The sequence below is a fragment of the Pelodiscus sinensis genome, chromosome 4, assembly GCF_052426305.1.
Source record: "Pelodiscus sinensis isolate ZL-2025 chromosome 4, ASM5242630v1, whole genome shotgun sequence".
NCBI classification, from domain to species: Eukaryota; Metazoa; Chordata; order Testudines; family Trionychidae; genus Pelodiscus; species Pelodiscus sinensis.
The window spans coordinates 71,071,302-71,089,685 of NC_143055.1; the positions used below are offsets into that span (position 1 = coordinate 71,071,302).

The window sequence follows — 18,384 nt, forward strand, 5'->3', positions numbered from 1 at the left end:
GTCGACAAAACTAGGTAGTCTAGACACACCCTATGTAATAACACTAAAGACTAGGAAAGGAGAAGAAAGAAGGGGGAGGAGGGCATTTTATAACAAACAAGTTAAACCTTTCAAACAAAATTTAGAATCTTTGGTTCCATGTTATAATAGCTATAACATCACTCCTGCATGTAGGCTATTGTCCCATTCATTGCCTTTGTCTGAATAATGGCTTGATCCTGTATGATACTGGGTGCCTCTTGCATTCAGCACTACTTTTATCACCTCCTTAACTCTTCATTACCATCAACATCAAACAGTGTCCAAGAGTTTCTAGGCTTCTTAATGCAACTGTGTAAGGTCCTGATCCTGCCATCAACTTCAGAGTTCTTAATTTCTTGGTACTGTGAGACCATAATAATTTGATGCTTAACTAGAACAAGAAAATCTAACGTATTTTATATACATCCTTTTCTTTATTGTAGGCAATGACCTAGATAGATTATTGCGTCTTTAAGGAGTGAAAGATTAATTAATCATTAATAGAAACAAACAAGCTGTGTTAAAATTTTGAATATTTACAGATTTCAGAGGATGACAGAAAAGAGAAGGCAAAGATTTCTAAGTATGCTGTTGGCATGGGAGCAGCTCGGTTTCAGCTACAGTACATGGGTCATTGCCTATTACGAGACGAGAGAACAGATCGAGATCCCAGGGTCCAGCATTTTATTCCAGATACATGGCAGGTAATACTATGAAATCTGACTTACTGTTTTTATGGGTAATCCTTGTCAGAAAAGCAAACATTGAACTATAACAGAAAATTGTACAGCACCACATCAAAAAAATGTTCACAGCCTCTTTGAAAAGCAGATTTGTGAACTTAATTTTTAGGGACCTCCAGTTTCACCTACACTGTGTGTGAAGGTTGTGTGAAGAGAATATATATATATATAGTCAGACCTTCTATAAAGTATAGATTTTCACATTTTAAATGATTTTCTACTTGATTAGCTCTGGATTTTTTAAAAATCCAGATTTAGATTTCAGAATAAACTGTCTAATCTCTTGTCCAATTCTAGAAAAGCAAGGTTTATTGTAATTGCCTTGTCTGCAAGGAAAATAAAAGTACACTTGTCTGTTTGTAGGTAAGTCGAAGAGAAGGTAGAAATGATTAAATTTATCATAAGTCTGAATTTATTTTTGATTTGCTGATGAATGAATGTTGCCATTGTTTGCCTCCTTTTTTTGTGACTGCATTTTATTATATGAGAATTTTACACTGAATTTTCCATAAACTGGTGACAGAGTCTTAAAAATTTTGACCCAGATAAGAACACATCAGCTTCCATTCAAGTGGTTTTATATGGCAGGATGTTTAATGTTAATATTATTTTTATTATTATATTATACCATACATTATATTAGTTTTTGTCTAGATGTTTAATGTTAATATTATTTATTTTCCATAGCATAAAAATTGTTAGTCATAACAGTTTCTATGCTATGGAAAATAAATAATATTTTTTAAACTGCTGACTTTTGTGGGATTTTTTTCCAAGTTGATGCTCAGTAATGATGACGAGTATCAGAGAGGTAGCCGTGTTAGTCTGAATCTGCAAATGCGGTGAGGAGTCCTGTGGCACCTTATAGACTAACTGAAGTGTTAGAGCATAAGCTTTCGTGGGCAAAGACTCACTTCGTCATGCATCTGACGAAGTGGGTCTTTGCCCACAAAAGCTTATGCTCCAACACTTTGGTTAGTCTGTAAGGTGCCACAGGACTCCTCGCAAGTAATGATGACCTAATTCAAACTTGACTGGACTGAGCTGGATGGCTCCAAAGTCAGCTTTGCATCTGATTTTTCAAAGGCTTTTGAGGAAGGTGGCACAAGGCAGAGCAAGTAAACTTCATACCCGATAACAATCAATAATAAGGCCAAGAAGCCTCACCTTTTGGAACCACAGGCCATCTGAGACTGACATTCCAGAATCTCATTTTCTGAAGGTGTCAAGTATCAGAGGGGTAGCCGTGTTAGTCTGAATCTGCAAAAGCGGCGAGGAGTCCTGTGGCACCTTATAGACTAACTGAAGTGTTGGAACATAAACTTTTGTGGGCAAAGACTCACTGTGTCATGCATCTGACGAAGTGGGTCTTTGCCCATGAAAGCTTATGCTCCAACACTTCAGTTAGTCTATAAGGTGCCACAGGACTCCTCGCCACCTTCTGAAGGGGAAGTCACAAGTATGCTACTTCAACTTTTCACCAGACTCTCTATGCACCCAAAGAAGGTCCACTACTAAGAAGTACTGAGCTAGCAGAACATGACGACATGCTCCTTGCTCTAATTCTAGCTCTTACTCTATTATTTCTCCACAAGTCTCTTTGGGTATGGAGAACATGGAGTTTTCTCAGGAGAAAGGGGATGAGATGAGAAAGGGGTCTGTGTGAAAGCATGGCTGTAGGGGAAAAGGCACTGGAGTTAAACATGTTTTTTCAATAGCAGGGCTACATAGAATAATGCAGTTGTAAAAAGAAAAGCTGACTGTGTGCTGGTGAACCAAAATGGGTTTAATTGAATCATAATGTCTTGAATTGTGTAAAAAAAGATATCGTCTTGACATACAATTCATGTCACTCTCTATCTGCAGCGAGACCTTCTTGACATTGTAGATAACAATGAATCTGCAGTGATTGTAGCCCCTACCTCATCAGGGAAGACATATGCCTCTTACTACTGTATGGAGAAAATCTTGAAAGAAAGTAATGAAGGGGTGGTTGTGTATGTTGCTCCAACAAAGGTATGGCTTGAGTAGATAGCATAGTTTAATGAAAAGTATTTACCATATTTCAATAAAAAAAAAACATATTTCTACCAAATCCTCAAAACCCCAGTTAGGGCACATCTACACAGCAGTGTTATTTTGGAATAATTGACGTTATTCCGAAATAACATAGGGTATGTCTACACTACAGAGTTAGTTCGAACTAATGGATGTTAGTTCGAACTAACTTTGATAGGCGCTACACTAGCGCTCCGCTAGTTCGAACTTAATTCAAACTAGCAGAGCGCTTAGTTCGAATTAGGTAAACCTCATTTTACGAGGATTAAGCCTAGTTCGAACTAGCTAGTTCGAATTAAGGGGTGTGTAGCCCCTTAATTCGAACTAGTGGGAGGCTAGCCCTCCCCAGGTTTCCCTGGTGGCCACTCTGGCCAACGCCAGGGAAACTCTTCTGCCCCACTCCTGGCTCCGGACCCCTTAAAGGGGCACGGGCTGGCTACGGTGCCCGTGCCAGGTGCAAGCCTGCCAGCACCCAGCCAGCAGACCCTGCACCTGGCACGGATCGAACCACCCACCCGATGCCCCCCAGCCCTCCCCCTCTTCCCGGGACCAGGCTGGCGGCTCCCAGGAGCTTGCCCAGGACCGCAAGAGGCGGGCACCGCCTGGGCTAGTGCGGACATCTCCGCACTAGGCACAGGAAAGTGGCCGGCTAGGGCAGGAGAGCTGCCAGCCTGGCCACCCAGGAGCAGGTGTGCAAGAGAATCAAGGGGGTCCACTGAGACCCCTGACCCTGAGCCCTGAGCTTACAATGGCCATCCTGGGTCAGACCAAAGGTCCATCTAGCCCAGTAGCCTGTCTGCCGACAGCGGCCAACCCTAGGGACCCTAAAGGGGATGGACCGAAGACAGTGACCAAGCCATTTGTCTCGTGCCATCCCTCTCCAGCCTTCCACAAACCTTGGGCAGAGACACCACTCCTACCCCTGGCTAATACCACTCCATGGACCTAGCCTCCATGACTTGATCTCATTTCCCTTTAAACTCTGTTCTAGTTGTAGCCTTCACAGCCTCCTGCAGCAAGGAGTTCCACAGGTTACCTATTTGCTTTGTAAAGAACAACTTTCTCTTACTAGTTTGAAGTCTGCTACCCATTCCTTTCCTTTGGTGTCCTCTAGTCCTTCTTTATGGGAACTAATGAAGAACTTTTCTGTATGCACCCTCTCCACCCCACTCATGCTTTTAGAGACCTCTATCCTGTCCCCCCCGTCTCCTCTTTTCTAAGCTGAAAAGTCCCAGTCTTTTTAGCCTCTCTTCATATGGGACCTGTTCCCAACCCCTGATCATTTTAGTTGCCCTCCCCTCTCCCAGCCTCTCTCTTCCCCTCTCCCACCTCCTTTTCCCAGTCTCCCCCAGTTTTGTTCAATAAAGACAGATTCCATTTTGGAAGACACGTTATCTTTATTTTGTACATCAGGAAGGGTAAGTGGAAGGAGGTGAGGGAGGAATGGGGTACGAGCCCCCGATGGGGAGGACTGGGCTGGCTCTGCGGGCTTCTGGGGGTGGAAGCTCTCCTGCAGCCCCCCAATTGCCCTCTCTCCCCAGATGGCAGCCTGCGGCAAGTGCAGCTGGGCTGATGGCCAAGTGGTGTGATGTGCCCAGTGTGGGTAGTCCGGGCACTCCAGCCAGGACTGCTTTGCAAGCGGGGCACCCCTGAGAAGTGTCTGTCCGGGGTGGGGGTCGGGACCCTTTAAGCACAGCCCTAGGCTAGCCTGAGAAAGCATCTCCATGCTCTAAGTTCTCCTCTGATGCCCTGCCGGCACTGCTTCCGGCCATCCTTAAGCCCGGTTCAGGGTCCACTTACTGTGGACATGCTAGTTCGAATTAGCAAAATGCTAATTCAAACTAGTTTTTTAGTCTGGATCCGTTAGTTCGAATTAGCTTAGTTCTAATTAACTAATTCGAACTAAGTTAGTTCGAATTAACGTTGTAGTGTAGACATACCCACGGTCTGCTTCTCTATTACAGTACATGCAGTTTTTTTGACATAATGTCAAAATAATGTCGAGCTGGAAGGCTTCTTACTCCGACTCCTGTAACCCTCATTTTTTGAGGCGTAAGAGAAGGTGGAGGAAGAGTTCTCTTTCTCAGACTTCCTGCTGTGTAAACAGGGCTAAAAGACAAAATAAGCTATTTCAAATTAAGCTATGCAATTGACATAGCTCAAGTTCTGTAGCTTATTTAGGCTTTAGCACTGTTATGTAGAGGTACCCTTAGTGATTTACATCTGCTGAGGATCTGGTTCAAGTGGGTTAAAACCTTAAGCTTCTATTCAATGCTGAAAAAACAGTGGTTTGCCTAAGTAAGAATTTAGCTTATCTGATGTTATCTTCCTTATATCTAACACTATTTTTGTATGATGTCTGCAGATTTATAGCACATACTTTGTCTCACTCTGTTAAATATTCACTGTAATTTGTATGCAGGGCTCACTTTAATGTATTTATTGGTAAATTGGAGTAATATAATGGTGTTTTGGGCTGTTTATAGTTTATATTTTCTTACTATCTGAATTTTATTAATGTGTTACTGATGTGTTGCTTTCTTTAATAATCAGGCTCTTGTTAACCAAGTGTGGGCAACTGTGTATAATCGATTTAACAAGACACTGCCTGATGGCTTGGTAGTATGTGGGGTCTTCACGAGAGATTACCGCCATGATGCTCTGAACTGTCAGGTACACCTATTATTTCTGATTTGTTATTTTGATACATATTTTTATTTAAATAAAGTTTGAAATTCTGGCAGCCTGCACCGCAGAAAGTTCATCGTGGTACTATTTTTTAAACTATGAACTTCCAAAGAAATCACAACATAATAGAAGAAAAATCTAATATTGTAGAAATCTTCATGGACAGATCTTTCCTGATGTTTGAATTTCAATTCATTTTACACGACGTTCCAATGGAAACGATAGATCTTGTGTGAACCACAAACTGGTTTGTTTACTTGACAGTTTTCTAGCTGAGTGGGTAACAATATGCATTCAAGTTAACAATCTTGAAAACCACCCCTGAAAAGAGTTTCATCTCTCTTGCAAGTAGTATGGCCAATAAGCAGCTTAATTTAGCACTGCTATTTCTGCAGCTGCTCCTACCAACTGGAGCCTCTGATGCATTCTTCTCTGCGATTTACTCCTCAAAGCCACATGGCCGGGGAAAGAGAAAGCAGCATCTGGGCCTTAGTTTCTCAAAAAAGGAGGTGGGTGTCTGCCTTGCACAGTTCTGGATCTAGGAAGATGCTGGGGAAGAGGGGAGAGGAAAAGGGAGCAGAACCCCATTTTACCTCCTCCCTTCACTACAGCTGTCTCTTCTTTGGCTGTCTCTGGAGCTGCTGCTACCAACTACAGACTCTGGGATCTTGAACTATTTTCTGATGTAAATGTACATCTCACACTTTAAACAAAAGGGTATTAAGTATCATCACCAGATTAGCTTACTTTCTAAACATAGTAATTCATTCCTGGAGCAAAAGCGTAATTTAATTTTGTTTCTTAACAGAGAAGATGAATATAATGTGCAAGAATAGGAGTCTGTGCTATGGAATCATGTACTCTGCAGTCTGGTGCTTTTTAGAGACGGTTGGGTCACAGAACATATGAGGAAAGTGATAGGGTTTATAATTGTTTAGCTAATATTTAGATTATCTGAAATTTTGGATGCTTATCTGGGACATAATCAACTTCTGCACCTTTGGTGATTCAGCGCCCTAGCTGTTATAAATGAAAATTAAAATGTTTATTTGTGTTATTAAAACTATGTTTTATAACAAAGTCATCTGTCAGCAGGTTTCAAACTAATGGGCTGCAAATGTTTTTTCAGGTACTAGTGACCGTGCCCCAGTGCTTAGAAATCCTGCTGCTGTCACCTCACCGCCAGCAATGGGCCAACAGGATCAGATATGTTATATTTGATGAGGTAGATTTGAACTATCCTTCTTTTCCTCTATTGGGATTATTAAAGAACATTTAATTAAAATGTCAGGAGCTAAGTGAGTTTGGCAAGTTTATATGCACATATTCTATCTCTTTTTAAAGAAGCTCCACTCCCTCTCTCAGGGGCACTTGGTCAGGTGTCTATGAAGCTTTTACTTTGGGTACTATCACCCGCACTCACTTTTTAAAAGTTTCCTGTTAATGTCAGTATGGCAATTCTCTGCTAGTCTGAACCACAGAAATTTGTTTCTCTCCATGTCTTAAACAAATGCTATTTGTGATTCCAGATATGAGAGATGTTGTAAGTAAAATATTGAGCTACAGGTTGTACCTACAAATCTGTCACTCTCTGGTCTGGCAACATCAGATGCAGAGAGCAGAGAGTAGAGAGCCTGGGACCCTAAGGGCAGAAGGGCCAGCCAGGCAAGACATCAGGGTGGGCAGCCTGGCTGGGGGCAGAATGGGAGCAGGGCCAGAGCCCTGGAGCAGCCTCCAGCAACCCCATGGAGCGTGGGGCTGATGCAAGAAGTGTGGGGTTGGAGCCAGGGCCATAGCCCTGCAGCTTCTCCTGGCTGTATAGGGTTGGGGCTGGAGCTCTGCGGTTTCCCCTGGTTGCATGGGACCAGGGCTGGGGCTGCTCAGGGCTGGGATCAGAGCCCCCGCCCCGCAGCTGCTCCCGGCTGCACAGGAACAAAACCCCATGACAGGAGCTGTGCTGCCCAGGGAGCCAGCAGTAGCTGGGGAAGCAGCTTTCCAGATTGGGGGAGGGAGGGCGAAGCAGGGTTGCCCGCTGGGACAGCCTGCCAGAAGCAGGTGATGGGCTTGGGGGCCAGTGGCAGGAGACCTTTCCTGGTCTGGCAGATTCTCTTGTTTGGGACCTGTCAGGTCCTGAGGATGCTGGACCAGGGTGGTCCAAACTGTACCTTCTTTCACATGCACTATGGTTCTACTCACAGGGAAATCAGGAACACAGTCTGTCTTAGGGTACATCAAGACTACAAGCTTCTTTCAAAAGAGATCATCTAGACAGCCCCAAGTCTTTCGAAAAAGCGACCTGCTTTTTTGAAAGACAGCACCCAGGCAATCTGGATGCTCTCTTTTGAAAAAGCCCTGTTTGCGTTCAAGAACACCTTTTTTCAAAAGAGCTCTTTTTAAAAAAGGTGTTCTTCCTCGTAAAAGCAGGTTTACTGCTGTCGAAAAAACTGCCGTGTTCTTTCGATTTAATTTCGAAAGAACGCGACAGCAGTTAGACACACGTGAAGTTTTTTTTTAAAAAAAGGCCACTTTTTTTCGAAAAACACCTGTAGTCTAGACATAGCCTTACTGTCTAGAACAGTGTTTCTCAAACTGTGCTCCACGGAGCCCCAGGGCTCTGTGAGACATCTCCAGGGCTCTGTGAGGTTGACAAACTGTAAACATCAATAGGTACAACACATACAATCAGTGGACCGCTGGGGCTCCGCACAAATTTTTACGCATGTAAAAGGCTCCTGAGCCCAAAAAGTTTGAGAATCGCTGGTCTAGAATGGCTCACAACCAGGAGTGTCTACATCAGGGTAGAGCAGTAAGGGGCAACCAGGTCAGTGAGTGGGCTGAATGAGTGGACCTCCTTCATGTCAGTGGGATTGTCATGCTGGGGATAGGGTAGTTTTGTGTCAGCCGACGGTCAGGGCAGTTAGTGGTGTGTGTGTGTATACTATACACTCGAGACTTTAACTGCTGAGACCGGGGTCCCTTGCAGCGGGCAACCTGGAAGAGGTTGACGAGTGCCCCAATAAGTGTACAGGGAGAGCTTATTACGCTTCAGATTTCAGCTGCTAGAATTTCATAATTCCTTCGCAGCGGGCAGCCTCGGGGAGACTGAGAAGCGCCCCAACTGAATTTTGCCACCTGGGTGTGACACAAATCCAAACGCCCAAGCTCTCCCTATATCTGTCCCCTTATGACCGGCTGAAGTTCTTTTAAATTGTGCTTGGTTCTATTACAGCAACTGAAGGAGTCAGGTTAAAGCTTAAACAGTTACAGGTTTATTGAGGAAGCTTATAAATCATATGGTTGCAATGGCTATTGTTCTATTTCTTAACTATTAGCAAAATATAGGTCTTAAAATGGTTACAAAGAAGATAAAGATAGAAAAATAGAAATAATGGTACCAAGTAACAGCTTACTCTTGCTATGTGTACACTTAAGACAGAGGACCACATCCAGGTACCATTTTTACCCCCTTCTGTGCCTCTCGACTCCAGCATGTCAGGCCAGGGCCGGTCCCTCAATTCCTAGGAAAGACGAAAATACGAGGTGGGCGTCCCCATAGAACCTCGGGAGGTCAAACACCTAACCCGACCAGCAGGTAGAGGGTAGAATGACACTCAAAGTGAGTGTGTGCTGGGCCCATCTTTTATACCCATGGGGTCACGTATTTTCTCTTTCTTATCTGTCATGCCAATTGATGCTGGTCTGTCTGCTGTGAGACCAGTTCTTACAAGGGAGTTGTGAACTTAATTTACACTTGTAAGAGAGATTTGAGGTGATTAAATTTTGAAGTACTGGACATTGTTTTCTCAGTGGGAAATTCTTCTTCCTGGGACTGTGTATGTTCGAATCAACATAGGTGCCAGCCGCAGCCTCGAGGCCAGCTTATTGACTTAGCTGCTCTCTATCCACATATCTGTGTTTCAGCTTCTCAGGATCAGATGAGCCAGCATAGACTATGCTGATTTTATTGCTCCTTTTCTGCCCTGTGCTTCAGAGAGGCAAATAAGATGGATGATATGGGGTCGGGCTGTCTGGCCACATTTTGCTAACTGTGCTTGTGTACCTAGAATTTGCGGGGTGTGCTGATTGAATTGTAGCAGCACTTTGATTGGATGCAGAGGGAGTGCACGGCTCTCACAAAGTTGTGTGCAATCAGCATGCTCCTCATTTCACATGCCCTTGCTTTAAGTGCATGCCACTTTTGTAACACTGGTAGGAAAAAACCTATGTGGATGAAAATCAGCAGAATCTAGCAACCCTGTGCGGGTGCAACAGTAAATAAATATCTCATGGGCAGTGCATGTGGCCCTTGTGCTACAGATTGCCCACCACTGGGGTAGAGTGTCAGAAAACAAGGGCAGACCAAATAGGTGATTGCTCTATAATCAGAGTTCACTAAATCAGTAACAAATGTGAACTCCTGGATCACTAGACCAATCTTACCAGTGTGAGACATAATTCTCTTAAACTCTATCTTGCCACCCCGACAAATTTGTGATAATGATCTCTTAAACCAAACATCCCACCACATCGGGTTTCTCCTAGGCCAACTCTACACTTGTGGCAAAAATCAATGTAAGATATGCAATTCTAGCTATGACAATTACATAGATTTTCTGGGGCAGTCTCACAGTGGGAGATTGATGGGAAAACCTCTCCAATCACCTTCACTTGCTCCTCACAACTGCAACTGCAAGGAGTACACCGTTGATGGGGGGGTGCCCTCAATGTTTGATTTAGTGGGTCTTTCCTAGAAGACTGTCTGTGCATTGATCCTTCAGTAAGTATAGACAAGCCCTTAGTCATTTACCCCAAATTAGTTGGTAGTCCATATCTTACACCAAAGACAATGCTGGCAGCCAATTCCATAGCAAATTAACTACATGTTTATTAGCTAAAAAAAGGAAATGAGATTTTTTTGAGAGGTCAAAGCAGGGAAAATATATTAGCAGGTGAGTCATAGTTTGTCAGTGCAAATTGTAGCAGAGATGCAATGATCTGCAAGTTTCCAAAAAGCTTCTCAAGGCTCTGGGGATCATAGAGCACCAGAACTGGAAGGGATCTGAGGAGGTCGTTGACTCCAGTCCCCTACCCTAATCTTTGTCTTCTCATTTATTCTGCCTTTTTAGAATCCAGACAATTTGTAAAGGAGCCTTCTTTAAATCCAGATTTATAATATGTTCACATAGAAAGCGAGCTGACAGTGTCTCTGCCCACATGGGCTTTTTTCTTTGATAACCGTGAGCGAGGAATCCACTGAGTCTCTGGTCATAAATCACCACTGTGGCCATTGGCTTTGGAATTAGCCTCTTCTGTTAAAGACCTTACGTCCTTCATTATCATTTCACAAGATATCTTTGATGGGCTATTTAGTCACAGGATTTATAACACGTAAATGTTTGCCGTTACATTATAACAGGAACAGGCTAGTGAAAACAATACAAGTAACTTTATACTGGTTTTCATGAAGTTTAAACATCTGAATATGCATGTATATATTTCTCTCTTTGATCTATAATAATGCGCAAGCAAACTGGTCCGTGGGCCGGATCTGGCCTTGTCTGCCAGCATGACACCCTTTCTCTAAACAGTATTTACTTTGAAGAACTTTAAGGAAGTGCAATATATTTCTGTTTCTCCAGCTGTAGGCTGGAGGAGTCTAATTTACTTTGTTAGACATTGGAAAGTTGACAGGACAATGAGGAAAATATCGTAAATGTACTGCATAGTATAAAAAGTAAAACATTAAATCTTTACTTTAATGTCAAATATCTATACTAAAAAGTGAATATCCTGTCCAATAACAGGTCCATTGTCTTGGTGGTGAAATTGGAGCAGAAGTTTGGGAGCACCTTCTAGTTGTGATTCGATGTCCATTTTTGGCTCTCTCTGCAACTATCAGCAATCCAAAACATCTTACTGAGTAAATATAAAACTTTATTTTCTTGAAAGTGCAAAATGAGTTATCTTATTTGATTTGAATTTCTTTAATTTTTAACAAAATTTGTGTATTTTGAACATAAATCTTTAGGGCCTTACCATACTATCTACCATTTTACATGATCTTGGGCTGCATACCCTGCCATCTCTGAATTCCCACAACATTTTTCACCAGAATATAATGGAGTTTTGCACAGTTCACTGGATGTATTTTCTGAAGTAACTTTCCACATTCTGTGGGTTCTGTTATGGGAGGGGAAGATTTGGGTGACTTGCACTTATTAAAGGGCTAATTGTTGAACCTAATGAATAAACCATGTAAAGAGGTCCATCTGGGTCAAGGGAGACTGAATCTACACTGCTGACCATTAGGGTAAAATCTTATTTAAAAAATTAACCTGTTAACTGCAGAGAGGGGCTGGCCAGGCTGGAGGCCTGCGCCAGCCCAGCCAAGCTGCCGGTTAACCACATATGTGGTAAGCATCACATGGTAAGGGTAACTGGCTAACCTTTTACATTCCTGGTGGTGATGGAGAATCCTGAGAACTACCCTATAGCTGCTGCAGGAACATTTAGTTAGTGGATCTGTATGACTGTGGATCTCTAGTTCCTCTTCTTCTTCCACTCATCTAGCCAAGATCCCATTTGCCTGGGGCACAAGAAGGCACTGCAGAGGTCCTAGCCTGTATTAGGTGTTAAGACCCTAGCTGCAGGCTTTCCCCTGCCTGCTGCATAACAGACTGAAATTGCACCAGTTCTAATGCATTTGAGGCTTTCCTCACATGTAAGGAATGTATAAGGGAAGGATGTATTCCATGAGGATACAGTGTCTTTTGGTTTCTTATTCTTGGTATTGTTTTACTAAAAGGAATATTTTTCATAGTACTTCCAGAGTATCAGAGAAGTTTGCCATTTTCTTTTGCCAGTTTGAAGGGTTTACTATGGTTGGTTATGACAATATTTAAAAATAATTTGTGCAGATATGCTACATTGCACTACTTTTCTAGCAAATTAATTATTTTTTGTTTAGGTGGCTACAGTCAGTAAAAAGGTACTGGCAGCATGTTGAAAGTGTAAGAAAAGAAAGCCCTGGTTCTTCTGCAACTACCAAGAAAGGCACTATAAAACAAAAACATATCAAGACAGTAAATGAATCATATAAAGTTAAATTGGGTATGTATCATAATGCAACTTTTAAAACATCAGATTAGTCCTTTATATCTGATTTTTAAAAAGCATATTGTGAAAATCAGCAAATATAAGTGTCTAATAAAATGAGATTCTGGTACTGAGTACCCTCAACCACCTCTGACTTCAAAGATAACTGAAGGTACTTATCACCTTTGATGAAAACACCATTTGCTTAGATGCATAAGTTTAGGTACTCAGGTTTGAAAATGGTGGCCGTTTGTTTTTAATTTTTAATTATTATCAAATAACTTGCTTTAGATTTATAAACTTCCTATTCTGTTTACAGTGCTTTATGGAGAAAGATACAATGATTTGGAAAAATATGTGTGTTCCCTAGAGAAGCATGACTTCAGAATTCATCACTATCACCCATGTGCTGCACTAACTGTGGATCATGTAAGTTTAAGGGTATAGTTAACAAAACAATTTTTTAAGTGAACCATACAACTATTTTAAAAGATGTACCTTCAAGACATCTTGCAGGGGATGCAGTTTCCCTGCAAAGGTTAAAAAAAAGTTGGGGTGATGCAGAAACAGGAGTTGAGCTCCTGTAGAAGGAAACATGTTGTGTCATTTTTCCAGCAATCATGTTTAAAGACAATTTCTATCTTATTGTATTATCTCTAAAGAATGGCTGCTGGAACATAAGAACCTAAGAAAGGGCAATGTAGAACAAGAGGAGAAATAGTTGTCCATGCCGATGAAGGGGAAACTTTCCTGACACACCAACAAACCATTAATCCTCTCTGCTTCCCTTTTTCTGGTATCACAGATAGATAAATATGGCTTTCCTCCAGACCTGGCTTTTTCTCCGCGAGAAAGTATTTTGCTGTATGACACCATGGTACAAGTCTGGAAAAACTGGCCAAGAGCTGATGTAAGCACTGACCACATATTTTCACAACTAGTCTGAGCAATTGCTTTTAATAGACTGTTGCATGTACATATTTTGTAACAATATAGTTTTTCTGTTACCTGTTTTTAAGGAGCTAGATCCTGAGAAATTTAAACATTTTAAAAATAAAATAGTAATCACAAAAGCAGATGCAAGGAAATATGAAGAAGAATTGAAGAAAGAGTTAAAAAATTGGATTGTACATGACAGCAAAATGAAGGTAACTACAATGATTAGGTATGACTAAAAAGTCAGATTTAATACAAAGCAATTATAGTTTCTTCAGTTAGGCTGGGTTGACAGGACTACGTCTTCACTGCGCTGCTATTTTGGGATACCGGAGGTCGTTATATTTTGATATATAATGGGTTTGCTATTCTGACATCCCTGTAAACCTTGTTCCACAAGGATTAGGGGATGTTTCAGAATAGCAGGTTATTTCAAAATTTTATGAAATAAGCTATTTTGAAATTGAATAACTTATTTCGAGCTATGGGTGCAGTGTAGATGCACCCTAGTAGACCAGGAAGGTCAGTTTAAGGTGTGCATCTCAAGCTACACAAAATGTGTAGCTGGAGTTCGCTTACATTAAGCCAAGCTGTGGTGGCATCCACACTGTGGGACGTCGATGGGAGCAAACACTCCCATTGGTTTCCCTTACTCCTCGCAGAAGGAGGAGTACCAGATGCCAGCAGGGGTGTCCTCAGCATGCAATTTATGGATCTATATTAGACCCGCTGAATTGAGCATTAGAAGATATACCTTTGGAGCATCAATCTTGTGTTAGCTATAGATGTGCCCGTAGAGAACTAATGTATAGTATTTAGTGTTCAAGCATTCTAAAAATGATGAATATTTCTGCAACTTTTTAGGTTCGTGACCTCCAAATATCATATTACTTAGGTTTTTCTGAACTTGATGACTTGATCTTAATCTAAGTCTCTGAAAAATTATGTACTAGACTTTGCAGAAATATTGTTGAATGATAATCCTAATGGTTTTCTAGGCTTTAGAAGTCTCTCAGGGATTAAATTAACACTAAACATCAGGGTGGGCAAAGGGGCCTCAGCGGCCAGTATCCAAGGAGACTTCACATACTCCCACTGCCCTCAGACTCAAAGACTCCTGGGCCCGCCCCTTCCACCTGAGGCTCCGCCCCTTTTGGGGCAGCCCATGACCACTTCCAAAATTTGCAAAGTGGCCTTCCTTCAAAAATTATTGCCCACCCCACAAAATCTGGTTATTAAGAGACTTATTGGCAAACACTCAGGAAATATATAACATAATAGAGTAAAATACGACAGTTTCTGTGTACTATTTGATAGATTTGAGAGGCAGTTGTAACGCTGTCCATTTTAAAGAGATGCTGTAATTACTTTATTGACAAGATCTGTATAATAAAAGATCGGTACACATTGTATTTGTATTTGTGGTTTCTAAGGTGCTTTTAACTACCTTGCATAATTACCTATCTTCCTCCTGCCTTCCAGATCAATTTTTAAAATTATTTAAAAATTTTAGAACCTCTTAAACAGAAATTTAGTGCTAAGCGGTCTGTTATCCCACTGTCAACATCTTGAGGATGCAATGGAATCCTGTTATTTACTGAAGTCAAGTTTGTGATCAGACTAGAGCTGACAATCATTTTAGATATGAGAAATATGCAGCCTTATTAGAAAGGTACTCCAGAGTGAATCTTGCATACTCCTCATCTAATCATTATCTCTGTTTCAAGGCTAACCGTGTGCTGCAGTTACTCAAACCCCGTCCGGCCTATTGTTCAGAAAAAAAAATGAAGGACAATTTCCCATGTTTTGTTGAAAAACTAAGACAAATGGATAAACTGCCTGCACTGTTTTTTCTGTAAGTCACACAAATGGAATAAAACAGTAGTTAGACTAAATGGGTCAGGAAACCTCAGAACCTATGTCACATTGTACTTAGAAGCTGTATCAATGTATTAGTTTTTGCATATATCCAGAGTTTTTTTGGATTTTTTTGTGCCTGCCATGAAATCTCAACACTTAGTTGTTTTGAATAGATTTCCACCATTATCCATTTCAAGCTCCAACTCTTTTCAGGTTTTTATTTAGAGGTTTCAAAAACATTAAAAGGAGAAACAATGTTGTTGGTTTTGCGGTCTCCTTAGGTACTCATTGAGTCAAGATGGTTAATGACAAGTCAGGTTATAAATTCAGCTCGTATTATCGCAGGATCTCTCTCTTGAATGAGGTATATGTTTGTGTGGGGAAAAAAAGAGACACTGACAAAAATAACTTGTTCATCACACAATGTGAACACCCTGTCCCTGACCACAGGACCACAAGTGAAACTCCAGTGAGCTGAGGGTTGCTCTGGCATACTGAGGTGAAGTGGCCCGCCCACTATTTGTGGTTGCTCATCCCTGCATTAGAACATGCTCAGAGTATTCATCTTTAGATATTATATTGTGGAAACAATACAAAAATGTGCATGTGTTCAAGCATGCACAACAGTGCTCTGTAGTATGTAGAGGCAATATATTTGAGAAATTTATTTACTAGTAAGTTACCTAGATTTTAAATTCTGTTTTTAAGATTCGACATTAAAAATGTGGAAAAATGGGCTGAAAATGTAAAAAACTGTCTGGAAGAGAAGCAAAGGAGTAAACAAATAGCAAAAACTGAAAAGCAAATATATTTGTTAACAAACAAATTGAAAAAAATGGAAAAGTCCATGCAGAAGAAGCAGACCGTGTAAGTATTAACTTGCATTGAACTATTGAAACTGTTTCTATTAGACAGATGCCAGACCACAGAAGTCTGGGTTATAGAAGTTCAGCCTGTAGTTAGGATGACAGAAGACGTCTTCCATTGATTTAGCTGTGCGGTTTAGATTGACTTATCTGCATTGCACAGGACATGAAGTTTTTCACAGCCTTGAGTGATGTACCTAAGATAATGTAATTTTTTACAAATTGACTAGCCATAACAAGAGAGAAGACCCAAGTTCCAGCTCACCCTACTCAGAGCTCTGTCCTTGGTCCCTAAACCAGAGTTAGTGGTTTAGATTTGCTTCAACCCCATACTGACTTTCCAAGAGTACTTTCTTGCCCCATGTCCTCAATGACTGTACTCCCTGTATGTCATTTATTGCTTAGGAGAGAAAAAAATTGACATGAGGGTTCCTTCAACACCCTTAAAAAGTCAACCTTTTACACAACACAAATTTTTTTCCTGATTTTTTCAGAAGTGAGAATCAGTCCAAATTCATACAAAAATATACAGAAAGCAAACCTGAATCAGCCAAATATAAGTTGGAGTGTCCAGTTTTTTTGTCCATTTGTGGTACCTCAGAGCTCTAGCCTCACATAATTTTTCCAAGTGGCATTTGACCAACGCAGTAATATTTTTTCATAGCTCTAATATTGTTCCACTGGCACTTCTGCTATTGACTTCAGATGAAGTAAGTACTGTTTCTGAAAACACGCATCAGCCTAATGGTGTATTATGCATAACTCAGCAGAAGGACTGGTCTGGTGGGAATATCTCAAAACAAAAACAAATAATAAAACACTTGCAGATTTTATTAGATAAAGGTTCAAACTAAAAATGAATATATTTTGTGTAGTGGCATGAAAACTACATCAAATAAAACTGATAAAATGATACTTGAGGAGGCTGGGCATGGAAATTTGATGGAAAAACTTGGGAAGATTACGGAAATCCCCCCAGACTGCACCTATGCAAATAGCCAAGCTATTGATACAGAGGTAAGAAAAACAAAACAAAAGTGCAGCTAATTCTGTATTCCAATAATAAATCCTGGGTCTTACGAAAGGACTTATTCTATAAACGTTTTTCTATCACCCTCATCAGTGTAGTATCTGAGCACCTTCTAGTAGCCCTTATGACAGATGTCAGTCACATCTCTTATGTGATTGGTTCTCCCTTTCACTGTCTTCCTAGGGGGGAAAATAGCGTGAAGTTTAGCATTTAATGTTTCTTCATATGTACCTGCTGCTATATGTTTGCAAGAGAAGGCAAGATGAAAGAAGTACATCTATCACTTGGATTGTGATGAGGTTTGTTATAGCCTCCACACAGGCTCCATGTCCCACACAGAGAAGCTGTATCCTTGTGTTAGAAAGTTCTGTGGTGCCTAAGAAGCAGAGCTGTGAGCCATGGTCCTTTAGATAATTTTTAGATCTCTTGAGCCTAGGCTATTCCACTGATGATTAGGACCGAGACCTTGAACTTGGCTTACTATTCTGTGGAAAGTCAATGCAGAGAGTGGCAGACAAGTCTTGCTTTCTCAGGGTAGTGCATATTACAGTATTTTCTACTACCCAAAGGATGATGGCATCATGTCCAGCAATATTGCATTGCTGCTTTATGTTTATTGTATAACTGTTAAAAGAGTCATTAAATATTAACCAAAATGAAACACTGTCCCTAAGATTAATTGCTCCCCTTTTACTTTGAACATTAATATGTTTTTAGATATATGTGTTGTATATTTCAAAAACTCATCACAGGGTATGAAATTGTCCCCATCATTAGTTACTAGAAAACTTAAAATCAATCTGTCTTGTTTGCTATTAATTATTTACTTTATTAAACTTAAAATGTGTTTGTGTACTTTAAAATATATATGCATCACACCGGAACATTCCTCCCTCAGATTGTTTCTTGCAAGCCATGATTTCATTTCAGGGGCTATACGATGACTCTTTTCCAGCTACTTGTTACCTTAATTCAAGGTCCATTTCAGATATCCATACTCACATTGAGTAGCATTATTTGAGCTATTGGTTTCAATTGTACAGTAAACTTCCAATAATCTGTCACCTTTAGGATCCAGGGGGTGCCG

At 40.9% G+C, this 18,384-nt stretch overlaps 1 protein-coding gene across 2 annotated transcripts in view; it reads left to right on the plus strand.

The window, feature by feature from the left end:
- The window catches only part of DDX60 (DExD/H-box helicase 60), an 83,106-nt gene that overhangs the window by 40,191 nt on the left and 24,531 nt on the right, over positions 1–18,384 (plus strand). For both annotated transcript variants that reach the window (XM_075930185.2, XM_089777934.1), the window contains 12 exons: positions 564–725; positions 2,631–2,780; positions 5,376–5,495; positions 6,640–6,735; positions 11,315–11,430; positions 12,478–12,620; positions 12,925–13,034; positions 13,411–13,515; positions 13,625–13,753; positions 15,269–15,396; positions 16,110–16,268; positions 17,143–17,284. In XM_075930185.2, the coding sequence (XP_075786300.2) occupies positions 564–725; positions 2,631–2,780; positions 5,376–5,495; positions 6,640–6,735; positions 11,315–11,430; positions 12,478–12,620; positions 12,925–13,034; positions 13,411–13,515; positions 13,625–13,753; positions 15,269–15,396; positions 16,110–16,268; positions 17,143–17,284 (1,560 nt within the window). The remainder of the gene's footprint in view (positions 1–563; positions 726–2,630; positions 2,781–5,375; positions 5,496–6,639; positions 6,736–11,314; positions 11,431–12,477; positions 12,621–12,924; positions 13,035–13,410; positions 13,516–13,624; positions 13,754–15,268; positions 15,397–16,109; positions 16,269–17,142; positions 17,285–18,384) is intronic.